The sequence below is a fragment of the Notamacropus eugenii genome, chromosome 3 (genome assembly GCF_028372415.1).
Source record: "Notamacropus eugenii isolate mMacEug1 chromosome 3, mMacEug1.pri_v2, whole genome shotgun sequence".
Lineage (NCBI taxonomy): Eukaryota > Metazoa > Chordata > Mammalia > Diprotodontia > Macropodidae > Notamacropus > Notamacropus eugenii.
The window spans coordinates 347,769,864-347,792,671 of record NC_092874.1 but is presented as its reverse complement, the minus strand read 5'-3'; the positions used below and the strand labels follow the sequence as shown (position 1 = coordinate 347,792,671).

At 35.2% G+C, this 22,808-nt stretch overlaps 1 protein-coding gene across 8 annotated transcripts in view; it reads left to right on the top strand.

Moving 5' to 3' along the window:
• The window catches only part of TRIM36 (tripartite motif containing 36), a 70,616-nt gene extending 50,572 nt beyond the window's left edge, over window positions 1-20,044 (top strand). For all 8 annotated transcript variants that reach the window (XM_072597200.1, XM_072597196.1, XM_072597201.1 and 5 more), the window contains 5 exons: window positions 4,521-4,774; window positions 5,191-5,315; window positions 13,907-14,200; window positions 17,592-17,889; window positions 19,587-20,044. In XM_072597200.1, coding sequence (XP_072453301.1) covers window positions 4,521-4,774; window positions 5,191-5,315; window positions 13,907-14,200; window positions 17,592-17,889; window positions 19,587-19,941 — 1,326 coding nt within the window. In that variant the 3' untranslated portion in view covers window positions 19,942-20,044. The remainder of the gene's footprint in view (window positions 1-4,520; window positions 4,775-5,190; window positions 5,316-13,906; window positions 14,201-17,591; window positions 17,890-19,586) is intronic.
• The last annotated feature ends 2,764 nt before the right edge of the window (window positions 20,045-22,808 follow it).

Genomic DNA, 22,808 nt, shown 5'->3' with positions numbered 1-22,808 from the left:
ATTTTCTCTGGCTGTCCCTATACCAAGAATTTACTCTTCTCTTCATCTCAGCCTCTTGACTTCCCTGACTTCCTACAATTCCCAACTAAAATCCCCATCTTTTACAGGAAATTTTTTCCCAATCCTTCTTAATTCTCACGACTTCTCTCTGTAAATTGTTTCCTATTTCTTTTGTATATAATTTGTTAGTCCATGTTTGTTTGCTTGTTTTCTTTCCCATTAGATTGTGAACTCCTCTCAGGCAGTGACTGTATTTTGCCCTTTTTTGTATACCTAGCACTAAGCTTAGTGACAGCGCATAATAAATGCTTGTTAACTGGCTGCCTCCTTATCTCGTATTGTTCTTGGGTTTAACATTTCAATATATTGGTTTGTTGTTTTTTTTTGGTGCCTTTTTTTTTTTTACTTTGTACTCAAACACCAGAACACAAATACAAAATAAAGAAAAAAAAATCATGAACTTAAATATTGAACCTTAAATACAAAACAAGAAAAGAAAGAAAGCATGTCAGGTGCATAGCAGAGCATGAGAGGATTCAAAATATGTAGTAATAAATTTTCATTTCAAAAAAATCTGTATGATAAAGCACGTTGTGTTGAGAGCTGTCCATCCTTTATTTGCTGCCTTGTAAGTTTTCTCTTGTTCTCTGCTGTGTGCATTTTTCTTTGTTCCCCCACCCCACCCTGCTGAAAGGCTACAATTAAGTGTGGATTGATTTATTTATAGATATACATATCACTATACATACATATAGAGACATACGCTTTCCCTAACAAATTCTACTTCTGATCTTTGTTGTAGTTTGTCCTATATCTCTTATTTCCTGCCCCTTCTGACTCTACTTCTACCCAGTACCTTGCCTTCCTGTTACTTAGCCAACCCCACCCAGAATCCCTCCCCTATCTTCCCATTCCCATAAATCTAAACAACCCCTATTTAACCTGTTCCCTCACCCTCCCCTCTAGAGAGCCCTCCCTTATCCTCTCCTTTATCTCCTCCCTATCTCCTTACTGTTTTATTTCTTCTGAATTTAGAAGACTTTCATACTGTTATATATATATATATATATATATATATATATATATATATATACATATATATACATATATATATACATATATACGTGTATATATATATATATATATATATATATAGTTCCCTCTTGAACCCATTCCCGATGAAAGTAGGTTACCAGAACTACCAGCCCTCCTTCCGCATCTAATTTCTCTATCGATTTTTCCTCTTGTACCTCATTTGTATAAAATAATTACTTTATTTTCACTGTTCCTAAATGGTTTTACTTTTTAAAGTCATATCATGCTCAGGTCTACCCCAGTCTTATGAACTACCCAATCACTAATGACAGTCTTGGATATACATTGAAAATCTTACATATATAAAGGTAAACAGTCTGTCCTTATTGAAACCTTGTAGTCAGTCTTTGGCTCTTGTATGTCGAATCTTCTATTAAGTTCAGGTAGGTTGTCTTTTTTTTTTTAACGAAGTTCTGAAAGTCTGACAGTGATCACATGTCCGTTTTCTTCATTCAGGATTTTGCTTACCTTTGCCGGGTATGATGTTTTTGGCTGTAACCACAGTTCTTTTGCTCTTCAATATATAGTGTTCCAAGGCCTGTGGACCTTTAGTGTCACTGCTTCTAGGTCTTGTGTGATTCTACTTGTGGCATTTAAATTTTTTTCTTGTTCTTAATATTTTATCCTTGAGCTGAGGGTTTCAGAATTTGAGTAGAATATTCCTGAGTTTCCCTCATAGGATCTCTTTACAGTGGTGATCAATGGATTTTTTCTGTTTTTGCTTTCCCGCCTTATTCTAACGTGCTTCAGGATAATTTTCTTTAATTATTTTTTATTGGATCAAGATTCCTTTTTTTGATCACAACTTTCAGGTAGTCCGATTATTCTTATATTTTTTCTCCCTGATCTGTTCTCCAGGTCACTTGTTTTTCTTATAAGATGTTTCACTTTCTTTTCTATTTTTCCATTTTTTACGTTTTGTTTAATTTTTTCTTGATCTCTTATAACTTCACTAGCTTTGCCCTGCCCAATTCTAATTTTCAAGGTGTCATTTTCTTTCTTAAGATTCTGGATCTCATTTTCTAATTGGTTGACTTTCTTTTCATAATCTTCTTGTTTTTGTCAGATTTTCTTATTTGTTTATTTATTTTTTAGTTTTTCCTCAATCTTGTTTGATTTTTAAAGTCTTTTTAAAGTTCTTCTACAAATTCTTTTTGGGCAGGTGATGGTAATCTTTGGGGTAGAAGAGGGTTTCTTTGCTTTAGTATCCTTCTCTGAAGATGAACCCTGGTCTTCTCTGTTTCTGTAATAACTTTCTGTGGTTGGATTCTTTCTCCTTTGACTGTGCAGTTTTTATAATTGCCTCTAGTTCTTGGATATGGGGGATGCCTCTTGTCCCTGATCTTCAGTTTTCCCCTCTAGCCTGGAAAGCTAAACCTCCAGCCTCCTTCTACCCTACTGCTTCTGCATTCCCTGGGTATATGCTGGTTCGTTCTTTTGCCCTTGCTCCTCTGCATAGCACAGCTAGACCTGGTGTTCCTTGTCAGCAGAGGTTCCCTTGATCTTCCCCGGCTGAGATGCCCAACTCCCCTCTTTTTTCTGGGGTAAAAGTTCCTGTGGCTGGGGCTGATGCAGCCTCCTAACCCTGCTAACTCCAGGGCTTGCCACTTGCCATTAACAGGGACCCTTAACCTGGTTCACGGGGCTAAACCTTGGATTGTCCCAGGAGAACCCCTCTTGTGCCCCTATTCTTAATTATTTTTATAACCTCCCCTCTATTTTGCTTACCCTGAGGCACTATTTTATCCCTTTTGTGGGGGAAAGTCTGGAGAGCTTGGAATTTTCTGACCTACTCTGCCATCTTCCCAGAATTCTCTCCTATTTCAATATATTGTTGAACTATATGCTACTGGATGCTATTTGGACACTTTTTAAAAGAGAGAATATTCCATTTCATTGTCAGTCTTGGTCAGAAGTAATTTGGAAAATGCAAAACTGCTCTACTAATATGCATTATTTGTTGCCCAGGTTGCTAATGAAAGTTGTCCTTTCTGTGTACCTTGGCTCCTCTCTCTAATTTTATTTTACCACTATGCATGTCACATTTTCAAAATAAAATTAGCACCTACTTTTCTGGGTTGTCTCAACCTTAGGAACTAAAAAGGACATGAAATTTCTGGTTTTGTATTATAATAATAACATACTCAGTAATTTCAGTTAATATATTAACATCTTGAATCATGGATTTAGTATTCCTGTGTATTTGAGGCAGCGTAATGTTGGTAGAAAGAATTCTGGGCTTAAAATTGGAAAAACCTGTGGTCATGTCCCCTCTTGACCCCTACTAGCCGTGAGACCTTGGGTGAATCATCTTATTGCGTGTATTTTTGGCAGCTGCTAAGATTTATTGATATGGGGATGACTGGAATACAGTTGTACTATAAAAGATGACCAACAGGATGTTTTCAGAAAAACCTGGAAAGTCTTATATGAACTGATGCAAAGTGAAGGAGCAGGAGAACATGTACCCAGTAATAGCAATACTGTGGGATGATCAATTATGAATGGCTTAGCTTTTCTCAGTAATTCAGTGATCTAAGACAGTTCCAAAGAACTTGTGATGAAAAGTGCTGTCTGCCTCCAGAGCAAGAACTGATAGAGTCTGAATGCAGATGGAAGCATATTTTTTTTTACTTTATTTTTCTTGGTTTGTTTGGTTTTTTTTTTTGCTCTGTTTTCTTTCACAACATGACTAATGTGGAAATATGTTTTATATAATTGCATATAGATAACCTATATCAAATTGCTTGCCTTCTCATTAAGGAGTGAGGGCATGGAGGGTGGGAGAGAATTTGGAGCTCAAAATTTTTTAAAAATGAATGTTAAAATTGATTTTACATGTAACTGGAAAAAAGTAAAATATTTGGCAAAAAAGACTTATTGATCTACTCATCAGTAGGTTATTGACTTTGCATAGGTTCTTTCCTCCTCCTCCCCTCATTAAGGGATGTATCAGATAAAGGGTCAAAATCATTGTAGAAAAGTATACAGTGTGAGTTTGGATTAAAGCAGTGTTCATGACACATTGTTGAAAGCAAACTATAATTTCCTTATCACATACATCATTTATAAAGAATGTATTGTCTTGTTAGATTTTGATTATGGAAAATTTAGAGATAGCAATAGAGAATTCAAAATTACATATAGTAAAAGCTAAACAGCAATCTCACCTTTGTTTTCTTGGTGATTCACATATCCTACTTCTATATGAAGCCAAAATGCTAGTTATTTGAAAAATCATAAAGTGAATTTATTGCTTTTTTCCTCTGCCAAAAAAATTATTGGTTTGATCTTTTTCCCCTCTCCCCCCATAATGATATCTTTTGAAAATAGTGCCATCTGGATTAGCTGGTGCTTGGTTTGTCATTGTAGACCAACTGTTGTTTAATTTTGCAGTGTGGTAATAAAGTTTTGTCTTCAAACAGTGCAATGGAGAGAGGGCTAAAGAAGAAGCAGCTTCACATTTTAATAAGCTCTTTGAAGTTCTGGAAGAGAAGAAATCTTCTATTATCAAAGCAATTGATGCTTCAAAGAAATTAAGATTAGACAAGTTCCAGACCCAAATGGAAGAATATCAGGGACTTTTGGAAAATAATGGTCTCGTAGGATATGCTCAAGAAGTGCTTAAAGAAACAGATCAGTCTTGCTTTGTTCAAACAGCAAAACAACTCCACCTCAGGTATCGTTTTTGCTTTTAGCTTTAAAAAGTTTTCATCAAGTTTCAAAGTAAGTGTTTCCTTCAACTTTAGTATTAGCAAATTTTATAATATTGAAAAAGCAAGTCATTTAATCTCTGTCAGCCTTAATTTCCTCATCTATAAGATAGGCATGATGCTTCTCCTTCCTCTTTCATAGTTGTTGTTGACATATTTTTGAAATGTTGTACACTTAATTGTTCAGAGGGCGAAAGGGGCTTCCTTCCTCTTTCATAGAGTTGTTAAGTTGATATATTTTTGAGATATTGTACACTTAATTTTAATTGTTCAGAAGTTGAAAAGGATTACTTTCTTATAAAAAATCCTAAGCAGACTTCAAAAATGTAGTTAGTTTTAAAACATTTTTTTGATGTTGAATTATTTCTGTACCTTTATGTAGAATCCAAAAAGCTACTGAATCTTTGAAGACCTTCAGACCAGCAGCTCAGACGTCTTTTGAAGATTATGTTGTGGATGCATCTAAACAAGAAGAGCTTCTTGGAGAATTAGCTTTTTTCTCTAATGGTAAGTTTTAACATAGATGCTAATATCTGTCTTGTAGCCTTAACTGTCATAATGCAGAGAAGCCAGAATCATCTCTCAAGCGACCTGAAGTCATTGAATCCTAGAATGTCTGTGCTGGAAAGGATTTCAGATGGAACAAGAATCTCCTTTATATACTATATGAAATAAAGTAGCTTTTTCTGGAGGGCATCCAACTTCATCCTACCAACACTGCTCTCTCCAAACTCACTACTGTCAATCTCTTAGTTACTGAATTCAGTATCCTTTTCTTATTCCTTATTCATCTTGACTTCTCGGTAGCCGTTGGCACTGTGGATCACCCTGTTTTCCTCGATATTCTCTTATCTCTAGGTTTTCATGACACCCCTACTTATCAGCCCCTGCTTAATATAGATCCCATATGAATCATTCTGGGCCCTCTTCTCCCTCTTCACTACACTTTGTGATCTCATTTGCTTCCAGAGATTCATTTGTCATCTTTATGCATATGATTCTCAGATTCATTTGTCTAACTCTCTGTTAGACATCTCCGACTGAATGTCCTGTAGACATCTTAAACTCAGCATGTCCAAAGCTAAATGCATCATCTGTTACTCTAAACCAGGAGTAGGGAACCTGTGGCCTGAATCCAAACTTCTCAGAGCAAATCCCCTTAATAAAAGGATTTCTTATGTAAAACTTGGACTCAGTCAAAAGGCTGCACCCAAGGACCTAGAAGGCCACGTGTTCCCCATCCCTGCCCTAAACCCTCCCTCTTTCCAGACTTCCCTATTACTATTGAGGGCATCACCATCCTCCTAGTCATCCTGGCTTCCAAACTGGTGTCATCCTAGACTCCTTAATCTCACCTCCCGTATCCAGTAAGTTGTTGAGTCCTTTGTAACCTCTCTAGAATATTCCTACTTCTCTCCTCTGACATTGCCACCCTCCTGATGCAGACCCTCATTGCCTCGTGCCTGGACTATTTATAGTAGTCTGCTGGTTGGTCTCCCTCCCACAAGTCTCTTTCCATTCTCTACTCAATTGTCAAATACTATAGCATCCCCCTATTTGAAAAACTTTGCCGGGTTCTTGTTATCCTGAGTATGAAATATTAAATCTTTTGGTGTTCAAAATCCTTCATAATCAGGCCCCTTTGAACTTTTCTGTTTTTCTTAAATCTTATATACCGCCATGTACTCTGGGATCCGGGGACATTTTCTTCCTTGCTGCTCTTTGAACAAGACGTTCTGTCTCCTAGCTGTGGATATTTCTACTGGCTCTTCTTCATGCCTGGAATGCTTTGGCTCCTCATCTCTTCCTGTTGGCTTCCCTAGCTTTCTTCAAGTCCCACAAAATACTACCTTTAACCAGAAGCCTTTCCCAATCCCTCTTGATTCTAGTGCCTTCTCTTTGTGGATTATTTCCAATTTTTACAGCCTGTTCATACATAGCTGTTTACATGTTTTCTTCCCCATTAGACTGTCAGCTCCTTGAGAGTAGGAACTGCTTTTTAATCTTTCTTTTTACATCCAGTGCCTTAGCACAGTGCCTGGTTCATAGTTGACAGTTTTTTTTTTCCGTAAATTTATTAACTTATTTGTTTTCAGTTTTCAACAGTTACTGCCATATGTTTTAAATATTCTCCCCCTCCCTCCCCAAGATGGCATGCAATCTTATATGGGTTCTATACATACATTCTTATTAAACACATTTTCACATTAGTCATATTGCATAGCAGAATTAAAACAAGTGAGAGAAACCATGAGAAAAACAAAACATAACAAAGGAGAAAATAGTCTACTTCATTCTGTGTTCCGACTCCGTAGTTCTTTCTCTAGATGTGGATGGCATTTTGCATCATGAGTTCTTTGGAAATGTTTTAAGTCCTTGCATTGCTGTGAAGGGCTAAGTCTATCAAAAACAGTCCTTCCACACTGTGGCTGTTACTGTGTATAATGTTCTCCTGGTTCTGCTCACTTCACTCAGCATCAGTTCATATAAGTCTTTCTAGGTTTTTCTGAAGTTCGCCTGTTTCTCATTTCTTATAGCACAGTAGTATTCCATTACATTCATATATCACAACTTCTTTAGCCATTCCCCAATTTTTGGGCATCCCCTTGATCTTCCACTTCTTTGCCACCACAGAAAGAGCTGCTATAAATATTTTTGTATATGTAAATCTTTTTCCCATTTTTATGATCTCTTTGGGATATATAGCCCTAGAAATGGTGACAGATATTTATTGATTCACCTTTGAGGCCTCCCTTCCTCTCACCCCATGCCCCACAAATAAAAAGCTAGCAGCAGAATTTCACCTATCATCCACACTGACGCTGCTCTCAAATGAACTTTATGAGGATTCTACAGAGAAAGAAAAGGCTTTGAGGTTCTGCTGTTCCAAAGCTATGAGTCAACCTCGCTATCATGGTTTTCCTCCGTAGGCACTTCACTACCATCAAATTCAAGCTCGTTCTTCCTGATCACATCCCAAGAACTGTGCATGTGTGTGTTTAGAGAAGAATGTACCTCAGATATTTTGGGAAAATGTTGTGTAACTATTGTTTTTGCTGTATCATTTGAGTAAATATCTTTTTTAAAGAAGTAGTTGAGTCTGTTGGCTGATTAAGCACACCATTGTGGACATGTGAGCTCCAGTGTTAGGAGTAAGTCACTCACAGGATCCTTGAATTTTGTCTTATAAACTTGAATTTCTCAATTTTTTTTTTTTAACATTACACTTGTTTTCTGTGGTATGTAGCTTAGTGGCTAGTCATGGGGAATTTTAGCACTGCCTTTTCTTTTCAGTTTAAAGTCTTTTTAATTGAATTTGCTCTAGGTGAATATTCTTTTTTATAATTAATTAATTTGTTTTCAGTTTTCAACAATTACTTTCATAAGCTTTAAATTTTCTCCCTATCCCTCCTCCTTCCTTCCCTCCCCAAGATGGCAATATTCTTAACAGCCCCTGTTAGAAGCTGTTTACTTCTAGAGTCTAGACTGGAATTCTGTGATAGCCAAATCATAATCCAAAGCTATTTACCTTATGTCTTTTTGACATAAAAAAGCCACTGTCCCAGACTTGAAACATTAATCAAAAGTTAGGAAGTTGAGTGACATGGGGGTGGGGATGATCATACTATCCAAAGTCTTTTATTTATGTGTGTGGGTGTGTATGTATTTATGTGCATATATATGTATTTATATGTATATGTATATATACATGCACACCTATAATATGTATTTTAAAATTAATTAATGAGGATATAGGCCTAATTTGACTTAAGTTTCATTTAACCCATCACCCTCCCACTCTTAAATCTTGACAGATGACTGTTTTTGGAACTTAGTTGCCATTTAAATATAATGTAGTATTTATTGTTAATAAAACATGACTCCATTCTTACGTTCTAACAGTTATCTTTAATGTGTTTAAGGAGAAATACTTGTTTTCTGGAGAAAAGACTTAGTTCAGATGCTTTCTAGCTAAGGAGTTTTGCATTAATTCCCATAGAATTTCAGCTAAGACATATGTAGGCATTATAAAAGCTAATTATTGCTAAGAAAAATATTTTTAGTAGTACATGAGAAAAATCACAATTTATTTTACACAATATGTAAGCCTTCTATTAGTTTCCTAAACTACTTAGTAGTTTTTCCTTCTTTTTTCCCCCTAGATAAAATAAAGCTTATCTTTTGTCTAGCAATATTCACCTTATTATAAAGGATCCTTGCATCTGCTATGTATAAAAGTAATTTCTCTGGTATTGTATTGTAGAGACTATATGACTCCTAGTTCAGAATTGAGAAGTACATTTCACTGTCATTGTGTTGTTCCTCCTCCACCTTTTTCATTAGTAGCACTATTTGTAATTGAGCTGTATGGCAAAAGTTCCTTGTATACAGAAACGCAGGACCTGTAGGGCACAAAGAGTCTAATTGTCCATCAGATCACATCAAGCTTCTCTTACAGTCATCATCCCCATCGGATTACTTAAAGGTTTGAAAAAGTATAGGTCACTTTCTGTGTAGCTTCTGATTTCATGGAAAACTGTCTTTTACATACTAACTTTCTTTTTAAACCTTTAGGGAAATAGAAAAGGTTGAGGAGCAAGAGAAGGAATCATGTAGGGGGAGAGAAAACAAAGGAAAAATAAAACAGAAGATTATAAAGAAGCTTGTTTTCTGTTTATTTTTTTCTTACTTGCATCTTTCTTCCCATTTCCTTTCATTGTAGCCATTAATTTTTAGAACAGCTTTAGCAAGTAGTATTTTGCCAAAACTATGTGTCAGATAACATAAAGAGGTAGATTGGCTTAAATGAAGAGCACGTCTTTAATCATTAATCCATTTATTTTACTGAAGAAACTGAGACTAAGGTAGTATAGTGCTTTGCTTTCTGGATCATAGCCAATCACAGGTAGAGTCCAGATAATAACTCAGAACTTTGCACTCACAGTCTCTTATTTGTATCATGTGACCTCACCATTATTGCATACTTTGACCCTGGACCTATATTGTTTACTTTTTATTATTTTGCATTAAGTCCCAAAAGGAAAAAATGTAGTTTTTCCATATAAGCAGTGGAACCAAAGAAGATGATTGTATATGAACCTGTGGATCTCTTATATGTGACCTTTTTTTTTTTTTGAACAAATTCAGCCAATTACTTTCAAAACTGTCATTGTTGTACTTTTAAACTTTTCACTTGCCCTTCTGTACGTTTCCTTTAAATGCCATAATGGCTTTCTTTTGGGAGGGTGATTATTACTAACCCTACCTTCCCATATTACTAACCCTACCTTCCCAAATTTCCTACCCCCACTTAAAAAATGAGAAAACCTTATAACAAACAAGCATAAAACGAATTCATAATTGGTTGTATTTGCATCTTGAATCCATCTTTGTCAGTAGGTAAGTAACCTGCTTTATTATTTATCATTGGTCCCCTGGAGATGTGAGTGTTCTTTGAATTGTTCAGCATTCTTAAATTTAAAAAAAAATTTTTAAAACAGTATTGTTGTTGCATTATTTGTTCATCTGGTTCTGTTCACTTTATTTTCTATTGGTTTTTACAAGTCTTCCTTGGTTTTCTGAAACTATGCCTTTCATTATTTATGGCACAATAATATTCTACTATATCTACATGCTGTAGTTTGTTTATCCATTCCCCAACTGATAGCAATTTTGTTTTAAGTTCTTTGTGATGACAGAAAGATTTCCTATAAATATTTTTGTACATATAAGATCTTTTCCTCTCTTACTGAATCTTTTTGGGGGCATAAGTAGTATTGCTGGGGCAAAGGGTATGCATAGATTAGGCAATTTGAGAATAGTGTCAAATTGCTTTACAGGATGGGTGGATCAGCTTATAACCCCATCACCCAAACATTTGCCATTTTTTTCCTTTTGTTATTTCCATATTTTTATCGATCTCACAAGTAGGAGGTAAAGCCTCAGTATTGATGTAATTTGAATTTCTCTTATTACTTATGTGGAGCATCTTTTCATATGTGTATTGATCGCTTGGATTTTTCTTCCTAGGAAAACTACTCGTTTATATACTTTGACCATTTCTCTGTGGGGGAATGACTGTTGTCATATATTTGAATGAATTCTCTCTGTATATCTTAAAAATATCAGATATTTTTCAGAGAAATTTGCTGTGAAAGTATTTTCCCAGTTAACTTTTTTCCTGTCTAATCTTCCCTTACTGATTTTGTTGCTTCAAAGTATTTTTAGTTTTATGTAAGAAAAATTATTCGTTTTATCTTCTGTGAATCTTTATCTCTTGTTTGGTCATACATTCTTTATAATTACTAAGGGTATTTTCTTTATTGCTCTCTTAATTTTTATATGATGACCTTTTACGTATTGTGTAATTGGAGATTATGTTGTGTGTTTGTCCTTCGTTGCCGAAGAAGACCCTGCCATCAGAGAAATAATGACATGACTTGTATTTGAGTTTGTTTTGAGTGAGGGAGGGCTGTGCAGGTCACCAGACTCACTTCTCCTCCAGAGCCTTCTGAATCCAGTGATCATATATTCATCAGGATGACTGGAGATGACCCAGGATGAGGCAATTGGGGTTAAGTGACTTGTCCAAGGTCACACAGCTAGTGAGTGTCAAGTGTCTGAGGTGAGATTTGAACTCAGGTCCTCCTGACTCCTGCACTGGTGCTATCCACTGCACCACCTAGCTGCCCCCGAAGATTATGTTGGTATATGGTCCAAGACATTGGTTTGTATTTAATTTCATTCAGGTTGCTTTCCACATTTCTAAGAAGTTTTTGCTGAATGGAGAGTCTTAAAAACTGGGCTCTTTGGCTTTATTGAAAACTGTGCTGCTGTGTTCATTTGCTTTCTAGCTGACTTGTTCTGTTGATGAACTCTATTTTTTAACCCCAAATGATTGCTACTTTGTAGCACAGTCTGTTATGTGGTACCACTGGTAGTCCCCCTTTCCTTCCCACTTTTTTCCTTTGAAATACTTGAAGACATTTAGTTCTTCCAGATGATTTTTTTTTAGCTCTTTAAGTCCTTTGGTGGTTTGATTGGTATGGCCCTGAATGAATGAATTAATTTAGGCAGTATTTTAATTTTTATTATATTGGTTTGTCCAAAACATAAGCCATCTTTATTATATTCCAACTTTTCTAAAATTTTATTCAGGTCCCTAACTTCTTTCTTGTTTATCTTTTTATTACATTTGTCTAGCTGGTATATTAAGAAGTTCTATCTTTACCATTGTTAATTTATTCACTTTTGCTTTAAGTAGTTAGAGGCTATGCCATTTGGTGCTTATATTAATTTGTCTGAGTTGCTTTTAAGCTTTATATAGTTTGCCTTCTTATCGTTTTTAATCAAGTATTTTTACTGTTGAGCTTGTATAAGATCATGATTGGTATTCTTTTTTTTTCAATTCAATTGAAAATCAATAGTTTTAGTTCTAATCTCTTAATATTTGTAAGAATCTTCATGTTTAAAGTATGTTTCTTTTAAACAGCTTATTGTTGGATTCTGCTTTCTAATTTGTTCTACTTTCCTCCTCCCTTTTGTAGATGAATTCATCCTATTCATGTTCCTGGTTTTGATAGTTAATAGTGTATTTCCTTCTGTTCTACTCTCTCATTTGTTCCTTTCCTTGGCACCCCCCCTACCCCCGACCTCAGCAGTAATCTATAATTAAGGTGCACTGCTTCTGTGTGACTACCTTCTTTCTGTTCCCGTCCCCATTCCCTAACTGCAGATTCTTACGTTTTCTCTTTCCTTTTACTGCTCACTTCATACTCCACTCTCCACATTTGGAGGGCTGTGTGTGTTCAGCTCTCCTTTGTCTGGTTGAGATAAAAGTGAATTCATGTGATTCCTGCTCCCCGCAGACCCTATAGTCTTCTCTCTCACTATGATTAAGAGTAAGATTTATACCCTTTCCCCTCAATATAGCCTTTTTTTCCTTCCTTTTTCGCTTTTTAAGATAATGTCTATAAAACAAAATCTCAGACTCACTTTTATATCTCCTATGATCCTTGGGGAGAAACTTATTTCTCTTATAAGTAATTAAACATTATATAATCCCTTCAGATATTTCTATGTTTCTCTTCAAACTTTTGTTTGCATTTCAGAATTTCTATTCAGCTCTACTTTCTCCATTAGGAATGCTTGAAATTCCTTTTATTTCATTAAAGCTGTATTTTCCCCTGTTGTATTATATTCAATTTTGATTGATTGCACTTTTATGTTGTATCAGGATTTTTCTTTCCAAGAATTAAACAAATTCAAGATATCAAATTTAAAAAAAGAAAAAAACTATAAATATAACATCATTATTTCCTCTGTTGAAGTACATGTTGGTTTTTATGTTTCCTGATTAAATGATTATTTTTAAGAAATTAAATTTATTGAAACATTTTATTTGACCAAAAATAGACTTCTCTTCACTATTTATACACACCTCCACCTACAAAATATATGTTTCCAGTTTATTAGTTTTTAATAGAAAAAAGGGACACATCCTTTAACTTTGGTAGCAAAGTATTAACAGATTGTAATTTTTTTAAGTGAGTTACTTTTTCATGCTTATTTTGTATATCCTTCTCAGAAGCCCAAATTGAATTGCTTTTAATTTTTATTAAAGAAGAGAATTAATGGAAATTATGTAATTGCTGTTAAAACTTTTATTTTGAATCTATGCAATACATGCCAGTGATTCTGTTTTCATTTTTCAAAAGTCAAATCCCCAGGTTTGGTCTTTGGATGGATTAAAATATACTTAAAGAAGCAAATTCAAAATTATCTCTAATCAAAAGATGTTCTTTCAATATATGGAAAAAATGGAGTAGATGGAGTAAAAATTATTATATGTATATCGTTATAGGCACGGTATATAGTCTTTTTTTACTTCAGTCTTTCATTTCCCAGATATTTCTCGTTTCATTTTTTTATTCTTTTAATTGTAGTGATGAATATATATGTTTGCATGTCAAAAATTCAAATAATTTTTAATGGCTATACAAGAAACCATGGAGAATGTCAGCCTAGTTACTTTTGAAGAAAAAAAAATCCTGAGTCCAAAATGTGTGTGCTTAATATTGCTTTATATTTCATTCTAGGTGTAGATATACCTGAAATCAATGAAGACCAGAGCAAAATATATAATAAAGCCTTGATAACCTGGGATCATCCTGAAAAGAAGAATAAAGCTGATAGTTATATTCTTGAATACCGAAAGATTAGTAGAGAAGAAGAAATGTTAACCTGGAATGAGACAGAGGTCTATAATACCAGTAAAGTAATTTCTGATCTTGAAAGTAACAGTAGCTATGCCTTCAGAGTGAGAGGATATAAAGGTTCTGTCTGTAGTCCTTGCAGCAGAGAAGTGATTCTCCATACTCCTCCAGCTCCAGGTATTATGACGTTTCAATCAAAGAAACACAGAACTGAAAAGGGTCTTGATAAATAATCTAATTACAAATTTTCCTACTAGTGAAGACTTATCTGAAACCATTTTTTGAGATAGTAGACTGACTTAGAGGTGACAAAATAGCCCACAGTCTTAAATGTATCAACATTTTTGTTTGGGAGTTACATCTGGAATTGAGGAATGAAACTAGATATTTGAAAGTAGCTATTGACTTAGATCAAAAAGACATAAATCCTTTCTTAAATGAGTTTTATGTTCTGAAAAGTACCCTGTTTCTGTGATTTATTGGTATACCTAAAGACAATTTATTGAACTTGGTTATCAGAATTACCATTTGGATATTCAAATGATATTTCTTACTTTTTTCATTTGTCTCATATCTTGAATTGGTAGATTGTAGGGTATGATAGTATCCTCATCTGTGTTTTAGGAATTTATTTATATTAACTCCTTTTTTCCTCTCTCCCTTCCTAAAATTTGGGCTTCTTAGAATTGACAGTCTACTGTCACCAAAAAGGTCAGATATCTTCATTTCAGTGTCTTCAAAAAAAACAAGCTTTACTGTGCCACTTATATTTTACCTCACTTTCTTCTGTTTTTAAAATGATAATCACTATACATATGCAGTCATGTAAAACATTTTCCATATTAGCCATGTTCTGAAAAAAAGCAAGGAAAAAATGCTTCAATCTCTGTACTCTGAGGCCATCAGTTCTCTATCTAGAAGTGGACTGCATTTTATATCATGAGTCCTTTGGAGTTGTGGTGGATCATCACTGCATTGATTAGAGTCTAAATCTTTCACAGCTGCTTTTCCTTACCATGTTGCTGTTACTGTATAGCTTGTTCTCCTGGTTTTGCTTACTTCACTTTGCATCAGTTCATATAGATCTTCCCAGATTTTTCTTAAACTGTTCACTTTGTCAGTTCTTAGAGCAGAATAGTATTCCATTAGGTCAAATAACACAATTTGCTCAGCTGTTCCCCAGTTGATAGGCATCCCCTCAGATTCCAGTTCTTTGTGACAACAAAAAGAGCTGCTATAAATATTTATGTACATATGGATTTGTTCCTTTTCCTCTCATCTACGTAATAGCAATATTGCTGGTTCAAAGGATATGCACAATTTTATAGCCCTCTGGGCATAATTCTAAATTTTTCTGCAGAGTGGTCATTAGTCTAATTCACAGCTCCACTAACCCTGCATGGTTGTACTTATTTTTCCCCATCTCCTCCAGCATTCATCATTTCTGATAGGTGTGAGGTAGTACTTCAAAGCTGTTTTACTTTACATTCCCTAATTATTAGAAATTTAGGGCATTTTTTCATACTACTTGTTAGTTTGATATCTTCCTCTAAAAATTGCATTTTCACGTCCTTTGTTTTATCAGTTGGCTTGGTTTTTTTATATCTCATTTATCAGAGAAACGTGCTGCAAAATTTCCCCCCAGATTCCTACTTTTCCTCTTATTTTAGCTTCATTACCCATTTTAGTTTCTGTGAATCTGTCTTTTCTTTGGTCATGAACTCTTTCCCTGTCCATAAATCTGACAGGTAATTTTTTTTCCATGCTCCCCTGATTTGCTTATGATATCACCCTTTATGTATAAATCATGTACTCATTTTGACCTTATCTTGGCATATTGTGTGAGATGTTGGTCTATGAATAGTTTCTGCCAGACTAGTTTCCAGTTTTCCCTGAAATTTTTGTCACATAATGAATTCCTGCTCTGATCTTTGGGTCCATCAGACACTAGATTATTGGATGTATTTGTTTCTGTACATGGCATCCCTGATCCCTTCCATTGAGCAAATCACTCTATTTCTTATCCAGTAGCAAATTGTTCTGATGAGCGCTGCTTTGTGGTATGCTTTGAGATCCGGTGCTGCACGGCCACCTTCTTTTATGTTTCTTTTTTCATTGGTTCTCTTGACAGTTGACCTTTTGTTCCTCCAAATGAATTTTGCTATTATTTTTTGTAGCTCTCTAAAATAAATCTTTGTTGTTTGATTGCTGTGGCACTGAATAAGTTCATTTTAGTAGTATTGACCTTTTTTTTTTAATTGCATTGACTTGTACTACCTATGAACAGTTTTTCCAAGTATTTAGAGGTACACATTCAAATACAAAATGTACGCTTGCCAAAAAGACTTTTATGGAGAACTCGCATGGGGCAGGCGATCACATGGTGACCAGAAGAAACGATACAAGGACACTCTCAAGGTATCTCTCAAGAACTTTGGCTTTGACTGTGTGCCATGGGAGACATTGGCACAGGACTGCTCAGCATGGCATGCCCACATAAGAAAAGGTGCTGTGCTCTATGAGCAAAGCAGAATTGAGATAGCACAAAGTAAACGTAGGATGCACAAATATGGAGTATCCACCCCAAATATTCACAGGGACTATCTGTTCCCAACCTGTGGTAGAGCATTCTGAGCTCGTCTGATCAGCCACAGTTGGACACGCTGAAATTTCACTTTACAATGGTGATGTCATTCTGGTCCTCTTCGAAGATGAAGGACAACAACCAACCAGTTGACTATCTAGGGGTCACAAATATGCCATCATATCATCTGCCAAAAGTGATAGTTTTGTTTCCTTGTCACCTGTCCTTATTCCTACATTTTTTGTCTCACTCTTTTCAAATGCCTTAGTCTAGTTTTCCGATTTGCTCAGGTCTCACTTTCTACTCAGCACTGAATCCTCCCCGCAGTCGTCATAATGGATAGCTGAAATGGTTCTGGCTTACACATTTGTAAAATTTTTCCTTTGTGTTTTGAGGTATTTTCATCAAGGAGTATGTTATCCATGTAGCCGTGGTTTTTGGTCTTAGGGATATGAAGAAAACATTTACAGCTCCCTAAATCTGTGGAATACAAATTACGTATTTTAAAAGGGAAACCTGTTGCAGCGTTGTATTGCTTTAATGCTCCCATTATAAATTAGATATTGATCATAGCAGTCATCTTGTTTTAAAGGTAGTTATAGAACTGTGAATGGAAGTTGCCTAACGTCTTCAAAATCAAAATTAGCTAACAAGATTTTAGTTCACTCGTAGCCTGTTTTTTAGATGATGTGGGCAGTGCATAGTCTTTTTTTGTGTGGCATTTTTTAGGGAGTATTAAGTCTTTTAAGAATGTATTTTAATAAACATTTTCAGTTCTCATCACAAGTGGTTTCAGGTACCAACCTTCACATAGTTTTGTGCTGTTTGTGTACAAAGAAGTTGAAATTTAATTTAATTTTATGCTTTATTAGATGACTACGAATTTTAAACAGCAAAATCTATTTAGAATTTTATTCAAATTGACGTATTACAATTTTGAAATGTTAATGAACTTCAAGCTAATTTTAGTTGTTTATTTTTAAGTCTTTAGTTTTCTCTTTGATGAAAAATGTGGATATAACAATGAACATCTATTGCTGAATCTAAAGAGAGACCGTGTGGACAGCAGAGCTGGATTTTCTCTTCTTCTTGCTGCTGAACGTATCCAAGTGGGTTGTTACACAAGCTTAGATTATATTATTGGAGACACTGGAATCACCAAAGGAAAACACTTTTGGGCCTTACGTGTGGAACCATATTCATACATGGTTAAAGTGGGAGTTGCTTCCAATGATAAACTACAAGAGTGGCTCCATAATCCTCGTGATATAAGTAGCCCAAGGTAGATTCTTCTTTACACTTCATTGTAGGTCTGAAAATGGCTTAGATTCAGTATCTTCATTTATAGAGCTTATATATGTTGCTCTTGTATTGTTACTACATATGTTACTTATTGGATGAGATACCACTGAATTAATGTTCTCTAGTTGCCTTACTCAGGGTAGCTAGGTGATGCTGTAGATAAAGTGCCAGCCCTGGAGTCAGGAAGACTCACCTTTCAGAGTTCAAATCTATCCTTAGATGCTTAATAGTTGTGTGATCTTGAGCAAGTCACTTAACCCTGTTTGCCTCCGTGTTCCTCATCTATAAAATGACTTGAAGGAAATGGCAAACAACTTCAGTATATTTGCCAAGAAAACCCCAAATGGAGTTAGGACATGACTGAAAGCCACCTTACAATAATTATAGGAACATACACTTTCCTGTGGTGAATACAACTTTTTAAAAGAACTTCCCTTTAATGTAATGGACATGTGATCCAAACTAGGATTTTCTTTCTATTCCTAAATCTTCTAAATCTCCTTAGAAAGAGGGTGACCAGTGTCATTTCCTCAATTGTAATTGCATCATCATATGAGAATAGGTGGGAATAGTGTAGATATATAGCCCTTGTGCATGTTGTAGGTGCCACCCCTAAACAAGAGAATTCTGTTCTGACCCTGGGGATTCCAAAGGAAGGTTGCTGATTTCTCCATGGATTTAAAAAAATCCATGCCCAAGAGTTTACCTTGGCCTGCTAATTTACATTTTTGTTTATAATTTTAGTTGTGTCCTACTCTTTGTGACCCTGTTTGGGATTTTCTTGGCAAAGATACTGAAGTGGTTTGCCATTCCTTCCCCAGATCATTTTGTAGTTGAGGAAACTGAGGCCATTTTCTCCTCCAGCTTATTTTACAGGCACGGAATTAGGGTTAAGTGACTTGCCCAGAGTCGCACAGCTAGTGAGTGTCTGAGGCTGGGTTTGAACTCATGGAGATGAGCTCTGATTCCAAGCCCAGTACTCTACCCACTGTGACACCTACCTGCCCCATTAATTTAAATAGAATCATGTCATCTTCTCTTTTCCTCAAAAGAAACAAAGGGTAGTAAAGATTTTCATGCTTTTCAATGAAGGATGGTAATATTTTTCCTTTAATCCCCAAATTCTTAAGAGGTAAACTATGTATTTCTTGGTAAAAGAGGAGAAATTACTATAGGAAAAAGTGAGACAAGAATGTAGTGCTAATGGAGGTATGTCTAGAACGTAAAGGAACAGTGGTGGAAATGCAGACAATGATAGAAACATAGTTGATTTTGAACACCGTTGTAACGCTTCTTTTGTCGCAAATGGTTTTCTTGGTAGATATCTAAGTGTGGCTTATTGGGGAGGTTAATCTGAAGGGATGGGGGTTCAAACCGCAGCTATGACAGTTCTTAAGGCAAGTAAGTAGCTGTTAGGATCAAAGTGCTTTGTAAACATTAAAACACTATACAAACATAAGCTGTTACTAACTTGCTTGCCTATTACCTTTTATATTAATTATTCTGTTTGTTCAGTACCTTTTTAAAAATTCTAAATGTTTAGCTGTACTTCAGTACAGAGGTTTGTTTAGACCAGAGTGTGATATTTGAATGTGTATGTGAAAATACACTAGATCTTACGCTACAAATAAAATTGCTTGTTATAATTTGTGTATTACAGTCTTTTTCTCATTTTAGATATGAACAAGATAGCGGTCATGACAGTGGAAGTGAAGATACCTGCTTTGACTCAGCACAGCCCTTCACATTAGTTACTGTGGGCATGAAGAAATTTTTTGTTCCCAAGTCACCTACTTCTTCCAGTGAACCTGAAGATAGAGTTCTTCCCATGCCAGCATGTATAGGAATTTTCCTGGACTATGATAAAGGCAAAGTTGCGTTCTATGATGCAGATCACATGAAATGCCTATATGAGCGCCAAGTGGACTGCTCAGGTACTATGTATCCTGCATTTGCATTAATGGGAAGTGGAGGAATTCAGCTTGAAGAACCCATCATGGCAAAGTATCTGGAATACCAAAATGACATGTAGTACAAAGATCTCCTGGTGCTGCTTAGGATGAGAAATGTGAGCAGAAGGATGCCTTAGCATTAACAGTCAGAACTAATTACAAATCTCCTAAGTGCTTTTGCCATGCTTGTTTTGTGTGTGTGTGTGTGTTTTCCTTAAAACACAGAAAAAAGCCAAAATAGTGTTTTCTTCCATCGTAATTATTCTACATTTCTTTGTGATGGAGTTAGGGGCATTTTTCCCTCAAGTTACTGCTGAACTAGTTGGTTAGCAACTGAATTTTCTTTGATGAGTGTCTTTGTGAGTTGGAAATATGTAATTTGTCAGCTATCAGTTTTCACCTATTCAAAAGAGATCCCATTTTATGGAATGCTTAATGTTTGCTTTTCCTATTTTAAATCATGTCTGTGTCCTAAGAAAGATTATTTTAAAAAATAATTTATGGAGAGAAATAAGTGTTAAACAGTGTGTCTTGTATTTGTTTTTAGTAGGAAAATAAAATTTACAGACAGATAATGAGCAAGGAAAATGAAAATGATGGCAACATACTCAAATAGGAAAGAATGAATTTTAAAATGTTGTCCTAGCTATTAATAATATCTGATAGTGTACTTACTATAGCTGATTTTTTTTTTTTTTGAAAACCAAATCCACTATATGTAATATAGTGGCTTCCTCCACCCCTGTCCCTGGAAATAGAAGCTGTTGTTTCCTAAACACACTCATATATGGAACTGTAATAAACTTGATTTCTTATTGGGCATATTAAAATTAATTCAAGAATGGATGTTTTTCAGTCTGTGTAATCTTTCAGAATAATTTAAAATAGCTCTAATTTATATTCTCCAAACATTGTAAACTTGGAGGAAGAGACTGAATTTGTCTTCAATAAATAGTTTTAGGAAATTTTAGTTTCAAGTGCACTGATATTTAAATGAAATATTTGCTGTTTTTCCTTTATGATATTTTGAGTATTTAATTTCATTTAGTATGCCTATTACATTTCAGTTTTTGCTGGTTTATGTTTGAAAAATTCATGCACAAGTGCTTTTTATGAGTTTATCTTTTAAAACGTTAAAAATAGTCTAAAACATGTAATAATAACTGATGGTCTAATTGTTTGGCATTTTCTTTGTGTTGTTACTTGGTGTGGATAATAAACCGTTTGCAGAGTATGCAAGTAGAAGCAAATGTTTGGAATCACAACTAAATATAGCATATTTACTATATCAATGCACTTTTATTAATAGTTGGAGGAAATTAATCATAAGTGGAATGTTTAGACCACAAAACTGTTGTGTGCCTGAACTTCATGTTCAATTTTAAAGGATGCATCTACATTATAGAGATGATACAGAAGTAGGGATTGGACCTTTGATTTCATTAATGTAGGAAATCTCCAGGTGAAAAAACTCCCTTGATCAGTCTAAGTGGGTATCTTCCCTGCAACTTCCTGTCTTATGAGAGTTAGATGTCTAGAGCCCCAAGAAGTTAAGTGACTTGCCCAGGGTCACACAGCCAAAAAGAGTCAGAGTCAGGAATTGAACCCAGTTTTTCCTGGCTTCGAAGATTGGCTCTTTATCTACTATGCCATGCTGCCTGTCACCGTTATTATTGTTACTTCTTTATTAAGATAAGGTAATTATGGATACTAGAGTTTTATTCCTTAGTTGAGATGGATGACATTAGAATGCTTTTTTGGCTCATCTAACAGAATAATTCCTCAGCTTATGACTCCAGTTTTAAACTGAAAACTCAGATTGAAGTGTTTTTAAAAATAGAATTTATTGTTCAGTATGCCTTGACCTGGAAGAAATTCAGTAGCATTTGCTTCCTTTTATCCGATAATAGCACTTTATAACTTAGGCTAAGCTTAAAAAATGTACAGTGGTATGTAGATTGTTGTACAATAAAATTGCTGAAGTATCGTGTGTTGATGATTACAGATTGAATCTCTCAAACCTTTGTGTGAGTGTGAACCATGTAGGTATTCTTAAACTCAGAGCTTTTGACCAAAGTAGGATAATTTTATTTGAAATTGTACAGCTGTAAATAACTGTTCATTTGATTTTTAGAAAAAAAAATAAAAATGAGAAGCAGCAGAGTTTGTTTATTTACAAATTTTAATTCTAAGAATTTTTAAAAATTACTTTGAAAGTTTCATACTGGACTGAAATAACTAAATTCATTCATTCCACACACGTATGTGGATTGGTACAAATGTAGCACTGCATCTTTAAAAAATGATTTCTAGGATATGCTCTAGAGCAAGGCAAGAAACATTTAGTAAGATCTTAGTATGTGTCAAGCCCTTAGAGCAGAATTCTTGACCTTTCTGAGTGTCATTTTGATCTCTCCTCAGAATGTTTTTAAACAGTTGAAGGAAATGCTAAATTTCAAGAGGTTAGGGAAAATAAAGATGTAGTGCTTTTTCAGTCCATGACCTTATGACCTCTGAAATCTATCCAAAATGTCAGTGGACTCCAGGCTAAGCAATCCCACTGTAAAAGATCATCTCTGTACTTGTCTTTTCTAATGTTATAAGAAATCCAAACACTTAGCTTGTTTATTTCCTCATGGGACCAAGAATTGGTATCTAGTTTGTGCAAAGAGGCAGCAGGACTAGTAAAGAGAGCACTGGATGGGGCACTAGAATTCCTGAATTCTAACTTACTAGTGATCTTGGGCAAGGTACTAACTCATTTGGACTATTATCTGATGTATAAAAATATGGGGCTTGGAAGAGAAACTTCCGTTTCTAAAATTCTATGATTCTTCTCTCTGCCTCCTTCCCCCTACTCTATCAAATCTTTCCTGTTACCTTTTCCCCTTTCAGGGTAACAGACCAATCTAAGCAAGTTATCCCTCACTAAGCATGCTGTTTGTGG